Source organism: Theobroma cacao, chromosome 7 (assembly GCF_000208745.1).
Source record: "Theobroma cacao cultivar B97-61/B2 chromosome 7, Criollo_cocoa_genome_V2, whole genome shotgun sequence".
Lineage (NCBI taxonomy): Eukaryota > Viridiplantae > Streptophyta > Magnoliopsida > Malvales > Malvaceae > Theobroma > Theobroma cacao.
In genome coordinates, this window is record NC_030856.1 from 7,884,929 (window position 1) to 7,893,572 (window position 8,644).

The 8,644-nt window shown below is 33.0% G+C and overlaps 1 protein-coding gene across 1 annotated transcript; it reads right to left on the reverse strand.

The window, feature by feature from the left end:
• LOC18594321 (receptor-like protein 12) lies at nt 577-3,715 on the reverse strand. Its single transcript, XM_018124317.1, has 2 exons — nt 3,004-3,715; nt 577-776 (listed from the first exon to the last, which is right to left on the reverse strand). Exons 1-2 carry the CDS (start codon nt 3,713-3,715, stop codon nt 577-579), a joined length of 912 nt encoding a protein of 303 aa, XP_017979806.1.

Sequence of the window (8,644 nt, forward strand, 5' to 3'; positions counted from 1 at the left end):
TTCAGAATTGAATTCATATTTGGACTTACAATTTGCCTTGCCTTCTATAATTGAAATTAGATGATTATGAAGTATGCGATCCCCTTCATTCACTCTATTGTCATCATGAAGTAGCATGTGTCATCACAACTTTCATGTGAAGAGATTATCTAACGCAGATACCAATCGGACTGCAGCAAATGAACCCATGTTTCATTTTCGCTGTCAAAACAGTTTGGTTTTACATTTAAAATACAAAGAATCGGCTTGCAAGTCTAACATAAAACAGAATTTATTGGTAGATTATGCAACAAGAAAAAAAAAAAAAAAGGAAAAGAAACAAGCAATAAGGTTACCGGGAAAAAGACAAATTGAAGATTTTTCACTGTTTACTCAATATGTAAAGCCACTTGCTTACAACGTAGAAGTTTGTACCGCTAATTTCTTCCACGTACAAATGGTGAAGTATTAAGCTAAATGCCACCAAGGAATAAACTAAAGTACACTAGTCAAATGGTAGGAAACAACTTTATTAGATGTTATTGTAAATTGCCCATATTTCGATGGGGAACTTGAGAGTTGACACTCGCATTGTGTCTAATTGCCAGCTCCAGGACTTGGAACTGACTCGCCAGACAGAGCAATGTGCTTGGTTATGTTTATCTCATATACAGCCGTTCCATGACCACTTTTAGCAGGAATTGAAGGCGGAATAAGAACCTTAGGATTAGCACTCACAATCATACTCTGCTCCAAAACAGGACCATCCATGTTTTCCTTGCTTAAAGCCTTTCTGGCTTGAAAACATGGAACATGGCATAGTAATACAATAGCGATTATAAGTATTATGGTTTTACTGAAAAGAGCCATTCAGAGTGTTAAGAGAGGAAAGTCTAGGAAGCAAAACTTAGGTTGCAAACAATGAAGTACTGAGGTCTTGTATGGGATAATGGAATTGGCTTATAAACTAATCTATTTATAGGCTTATATATGACATGAGGTAGAGGCGTGACGGTCAAGTTAGCTCAGTTTAGATGATAAGTATAATTGAAGCCCTGAGAAACTCTTTGATAGGGTTAGGTACATTGGAACTGAATGTCTGCCAATCTCATTTTCTTGCACTTTTTCCGGTGAATTGGGAGCCTAAATTAGACTGTCTCCAACAATATAAAAAGAAGAATGATGGTATGGTGATCAGAGCTTTAGGAATCCCTTACATGCAATGTGATTTTGAACCACCTGCCTCGTATTCTGCTTACAAGGTAGTGATGAGTTTGCAGGTTGTAGCTAATATCTTTAAGTTCCGCTCTAAAAATACTAATTTCTTTAACATCTTGATTGATAACGGATAAATTTATTTGTTTTAGGTAGTATTTGCCCCAAGTAGGTGATTCTGCAGATTAGTGCAGATGCCTCTAACTTTTGAAGGTGTCTCTTGATTCATTGTATGATAGAATACATAAAAGGCACAATACACTGACAGCAATGTCGGATGCGTGTAAGGCTCTTTAGATAACAGTACCAAAAGATCAATCTTACAATTTCATTGGACACTAAAATTGTCAGTGCTCAAAGATCAATGTTACATTCTATTGGACACCACCATCTTCTTGATAATGACAACCATGAAGAATTGTACTATAACTGCATTTGTGCATCTTGCATTACATAGTCAACCTATTAATGTTAAATATTAGATGATGAAACGTAAACTTCTGGCGCTGTAAAGCCTAGAACTCTTTTATCTAATAGACTTGGTAGTCTGAGCTTGATAGAGAGCACCTCACATCAGTGGGGAAAAATTCAGAGCCAAAGCTGTACCTAATTCAGAGCTAAAGCTTAGTAGAGCAAAGTTTAGTCGATATTCTCAGCACCAGCTACTATAATTTGAATTTTTATTGTGCAGAGTTCACTAAGCTATTTTTTGTATGGTTAGACCAGTCACACTTGGAAATGCTATCACCTTCAAATCTAACACAAATTTTTGTGATACAGAATTTAGTCATCAAACTGGGAGTAGTTTATTGGAGGGCAAGACTAATGATTACTACCTATGAGGATTAGTACGTAAAAAAGCATTTCTGCTGGAGTGCCTAAAAGTTTGGTCCTCTTTTTTGAATGACCTGTTGCTAATAATAATGCACCTAAGAAATCTTCATGCAGGATCAGCCAGCATCTCCTTGCCTGGAAATTATGAAAGAGCTGGTTTCTGATCTTTGCTTTGTCACCTCATTAAGTTTTTTACTAAACCCTGTCTTGTGTTATAGATCCTAACGTAAAGCATTCCCATTGAACATAACAATGTGTTTGAGAAAGTTGCAGATGGTTAAAAGCAAACAATGGAGAATATATGCAGACATAGGATATATAGGTCAAGATATCTGGAAGTCGAAAATACATACCATAATCGAAAGTCATAGGATTAATACAACAAACTGGAAAAGAAGTAACCTCAACCGCAAAGCTGTGAGAATATATAGAGGAAACGAACAAATTAATAAAGCCCACAACAATATAGATATACAACTTCAAAGTTATCAAGAAAACGCAAGCTTCCGATGATTGATGGAATTTCACCTGAGAAAAGAAGTAATTAAGGAGTAAATAGAGAAGAAGAAAAGAAGAAACCACATTTGCAGTAAGTTCATATACGGTTTACAAATGGGCATGGACTGGGTGCGAGGCACATCTTGGATTCGGTTCTCGAAAGAAACAGCAAGAAACCGCAATTGCATTGAATTCTTGAGAAGATCCCATTTGCCAATCTGTTAGAAATTGGCCTTCCTTGGAGTATCCTTATTGGAACACACCAAACCTGTTAACAAAAACATTTTGTTAAAACTTTTCAAATTAAGAAATTCAGATCTTAATATTCAGCTTTAGTCCTCCATCTTGAACTCAAAGAAAAAGAAAAAAACAGTTGGTTTTGATTAGAAGTATTGAAACTCACCTTAAAGAATCAGCTGTGTTGTTTTCTTCCTCCCCTTCTGATCTGGATTTTCCTTCTAACATATTTTTCCTGACCTTTCTCAATGATCCTAATAAACCACCATGGTTTTCCAGTTGTGAAGACAATGTATCCCATGCTCAATCCCAACACCAGCCCACATCCATACCCCAACAATATAGAAAATTTCCAATTCAATTCCCTTGTATCATCACCTTCGTCAAATTTTGTTACTTGTGGTTGCAAATTCTGCTGATTACTACAACTTTTTGATAAAGGAAGTCCACATAAACCCAAGTTTCCAATGTAGGAATCATTTGTGAAAGTACCAAATTGATTACCTTGAGGAATGAGGCCACTAAGATTATTCCAAGAACGGTTTAATACCGCTAAGAATATAAGATTGACTAATTCTGCTGGAATTCTTCCTTCAAACTTGTTTGATGAGAGATCCAATGATTCAAGCACTGACAAATTACCTAACAATGATGGGATACGACCTATTAAACTATTGTGAGAAAGGTTGAGGACTCTAAGTGAATGAAGTTCTCCAAGTACTTCAGGAATTTGCCCGTTGAATCGATTATTTGAAAAATCAATAACCGTCAAAGTGGTTAAGATGTTCATGAATTTTATCTCCAACCCTTTGGTTGTAATGAATACTGATTCTTGATAATACATATTTCGATCATATACATCTCTCAGGTACTCTACTTTTGTTTCATTTGCATCCCTTATAGCATGCAAAATTTTCAAAAAGTTTCGATGGTAAGTAGCCATAGAAGTCATTGTGAGAGAGATCAATGATCCGCAAATGAGAGAAAGAAGATGTAACTTCTTCACAATTATCTATCTGACCATAGAATCTATTAGCTCGCAAGACAAGAATATTTATATCCAAATCTCCTAACCAATGAGGAAAAGTGTCATTTAAGTTGTTGTTTGCTACATTTAGAATTTTCAAGTCTATGCAATTAACCAAAGAATGCGGTAACGACCCTTCCAGCTGGTTGTTATTCAGGTTAAAATTTCTTACCGAACAACCTTTAGCAAAATTTCCTGGTATTGTACCATGAAAGTTATTCATCTGTAGCTCCAAGTCAAGCAGAGCTTAAGTTCCCAAGACACTGTGGAATACTTCCAACCAAATTATTCTTAGAGAAGCTGAGAGCTTTACTTGACCTTACACTGCAAATTGAGGAAGGCATGTCTCCAGCTAATTTATTTATTGTCTGAAACGAGGAACCAACTCAATGAAGGTGGTGGAGCTGGAAGTCGCCCTTAGAGCAAATTAGAACACAGGTCAGGAGTTTGAAGATTGTTGAATAACGTATTTGTGAAGTCTAACAAGAAAAATGATGCTTTTACTTCGCTATGCACATTTGGAATTGGAAAGTATTCCATCACATCTAGGCCAATTGTACGTATAAGTTAATACTACTTGAGTATAAACAACGAAAAGCAATTACAGCACTTGTTTTTTAATTTAGGTATTCCAAGTCAAAATATACTTTGTCTAACATAAAGGAGACCTCTAATAAGAAATGATTAAAATATTATCTTGGGACAAATAACATATTAATTACATGAGTTATGTTAAAGAAAACTTCTTATAGGTTATATTCTCGTGAGTTGGGTCATAACTTATGAGTCCTCAAACTTAATTGTTCGATTTAAAATAGAGTTGTTGTCAATCTTTTTATATAAAGGTGAATCTTTTTTTTTTTGGATGAGGTCCTTAGCTCAGTTTAGATTCATTAAAAAGAATAGGTTCTGGTTTACAAAAACTCATTAGGTTTGACATTACGATTATGTGTAAGGAAAGTATTAGTAATTTCACAACACTCATTAAATTGGTATCTAATAAGTTATCTGTCACCTTTTAACCTTATTAAATAAATTTTAGTTCAATATTCAATTTTATTTCTTTTACCTATTTTCAATTTTATTATTTTTATTATCTTTGTAATTTTTTTTATTTTTTTGAAACAAATAAAAATTCTTAGTATTGCAAGTTTTTCAAAACCTTTGCCACTTGAATTAACAGAATTTTGAAAGATTTTCTCACTTTGGAATTTCAAAAAGTTGTCTCTTACAACATTCTTGAAATTCCATCATTGGAGAATTTTTATTTATTTGCGTTTTTATATTTTTATTTATTATTTACTTTATTTTGTTATTTGCATTATTATTATTATTTATGTCAATCCTTTGTATTGAAAATTTCCTCCCCTTAGTTGGATTTTAGAAGATTTCCTTTCCTAGAACTTCTATCGAAGTTGTTTCCTACAATATTCAGGAGATTTCATCATTAGAGGATTTTCATAAATTTATTTAAATATTTTATGTTATGAACATGAATAATGGCTCTATTGCTAATTTACAAAAGTTTTAATTGTTTATAATTTCCCTTTTGGCACTGAGGCTTGGGATTTTTATATCCATTGTGTGTTATTTCTTTTTAAATTTGACTTCTTGAATCTTGTTTTGTTTTAACTTAGTTTCTTTTATAGATTTTGAGTATAATTGGGATTAGGATTCCATCCATGCTTTTTTTTTATATATATATATTTTTGTTTTTTTCCTAAATTTTTGATAAACCCTCGGATAAATTGAGGTGTCTGCAAGTTGTATTAAACAATTGTTACTAAATTTGAAATCAATATCTTATTTTCAAATTAAAGTTCACATATGTAGCTAACAATATATTTGTTTGGGAGATTGAACTATTGTGTTCATTTGTTTGTTCACAGAATGATCATTTTGGGAAATGACCATTTTGGAATAAATCGAAATAGCAATTATCAACCCCCAATAATAGCTATTTCACGAGTCAAGAAATGGGCTAAAATAAATTTGAACAAAAATACCTTTAACTCTTTTACCAAATTACTACCCTATATAACAAAACCTAACCCTAGCATATAAAAATTTTCATTTTCCTCTTTTTTATTTCTTTCTCTACCTCATTTGCCTTTCCGTAAATTTCTTCCACCACTGTCACCCTCCAGTGACAGTGGTTGATCAATGACTCCATGACTAGATCTAGATCCAGCAATGGGAAGTGCTAGATCTAACGCTTCATTACGCAAGGTAGTTGTGAGGAGAAAAGAAGAAATATAAAAAAAAAATGAAAAAATGAGAAAAGAGAAAAAATAAAATAAAAAATTATATTATAAATTTATTTATAAATTATAATAATTTATAATTTATAATAATTTATAATTTTAAATTTTAACCATAATTACATGCACGTCCATTAATTTTCAAAACGAATACTAAACCCCAAACGCATAAATGGTGTTAATATTAAACATAAAATATCTAAAAAGCCCTTATTCTTTTTTTTGCCTATTTTTTTTATTAGGTCGATCGACAAGTTCCTTTATACCAATTAACCACCCATCTCCTTGGGCTCCCTTAGGGTGCACTAGATCGTGGTGCTCCTAAATTCGTACGATTTGGTTGAATTTGATGTTCCTCAGCTAAACCTGACTATAGATTGGTCAACCGTGGGGTAGCTGATTGGCGGAACGGTTATTGTTTTTGAAAAATTATAATATGATAATTTTTAAAATTAATGAAGGGTAAAATTTTTTTTAGTAGTGTTTTGTCATCAAATTAACAAAAATATTAATCGTTGACTAACTACTGAATTTGTGTCTTCAATGGAAGATTTTTTTTTAGGACAAAGTGTTCATTTTGAAAACTAATGGATCTATATGTAATTATGATTAAAAGTTGAATATGTTTGTATATTTTGCATTGTTTAAAATTATCAAAAAATTAAAAATTAAAATATGTTTCTTGATTATTCCAAAAACTCTATTTATCAATCAAATATTAAAATAATATCAAAAAGACAATTGCATTTCGAGAATCAAATGACCTCAAAGCAATGTTTTATTTTATTCTATTTTCTTGAAGAAACTATTTCATTCTTTTTATTCTATTCCGTAAATTAAACGCAACACAAAAATCCGATGAAAAAAAAAAAAAAGGAAAGATGATAATCCAATGGCAAACAGAGGGTCATGAGTGACCAGTTGGTTTCCAAGAGGTTTTGAGGGTCATGAGTGACATGGGCTTTCAGTGCAAGAAGAGCCATTTGGTCAGTGGTAATGTTGGGTGATTCCATAGAAAAGGTAGACAAAACGTTATGCAACAGCACCACAATGGTAAGAGGGAGGATGAACCGAGTGTCTCCCATAGGTATATGTTCGGGTGAGGCAAATTAAGAAAAAAAAAAATAAAAAACAGAACAATTCGGTTTGGTGCATATAGTGTTCGCTGCTCATTCTTTATATACTAAATTCTAATAAATCATTCTTTATCATCACAATTTAAATTTGAGAGAAAATTGACGATTATGAAGTTGGGGGGAAAAGAAATAATATGAGCCCGATATGAACCCCCACCATCCCGGATTTCGACATTTGATGTAACTTTTTATGCGGTTCACATTCCACAATAAAATATATTCAATTTTCAATGTTCCTGCAATTTCAAAAATTGGTCCGGTGTTCACACTTTTCTCTTGGCCAGAAAACAAAGTCTAGTTGACTTTCATGAATGCTTCCTCTGTTCCAGTGTTTACGCTTGCGTGTGTGATGTATCTTGCCAAGAAAAACAAGCTCTAAGCTGTCCAGGTCTAGCAAAGTCTAATCTGAGAGGACCCAGTTAGTGGAAGTCATCTTTTTCCAGAGGTTGAGTGCATGGCCATGACCCTCATTGATACTTCTGTCAAGGTCTCAGGTCTGACAGAGACAGTGAGAGGGACACCGACAAACAAATTGGAATTCATTGAGAAACTGACTATCAAATCAATATAGAGGGACAATAACTGAGGTGACAGAAAGTTGCTAAATAACGTGTAAGAGGAATCAAAATGGGAGTTTCAACTGGTGTACTCATTATCCAACACTGAAACAGAGATAAACTAAAACACAACTTAATAAAAGCAAAGGCCAGATGGAGCATAGATTATAAGAAAATCAATCAATATAAAAATTGTCACATGTACATGCTGATTAAAGAGAAATATGTTGATTACTCCCCTAGTTAGTAATAGAGACTAAGTTTGCTGTGTTGTCTGGACTTCGGAATTTAAATGTAATAGCCACTAAACATGAAGCAATATGGAAGATTCTAAGTTCGTGATTGTACAATATGCACTTGTTATTCAGAAAAAAGGTTTTGCAAATATTTGCTGATACTTATTCAAGAGAATTGCTTAAAAAAAACATTACAAGATTAATTGCAATTTGGCTTCATTTCTTTGCAAACTTAATTATATTGATTACTGCTTATATCAAGAAAACCCCCAAATCATGAGGAAAGAAGAGCAGAGAGGAGAAGAAGGAAGAAAGAAAAGCAAAAATGAGGGAAAAAAGATCTTTTCAAATTTGAAGAATGGAGTTTTGTTGATATGGCTATTTTCTTTCCCATTCACCTATATTTGCTGCACAAAATGTGATAATTTTATCTTTCTCTTTTCCACCTACACTCTTTCCCATCATCCCATAATTAGTATGTAGTATGTAGCAAGCAAATCCAAATAAATATTAAGTTTATAATATGTCATCTCAATAAAATGCACTGGCTTATATTCCATAATAATAATAATTCTATCCAAATGATGAATATCCACTTTCTCCCTTTTAGACTGTTCCAAAATTCATGGGGCGAGAGTTGGGGTGATAATGGATACATGAAGAT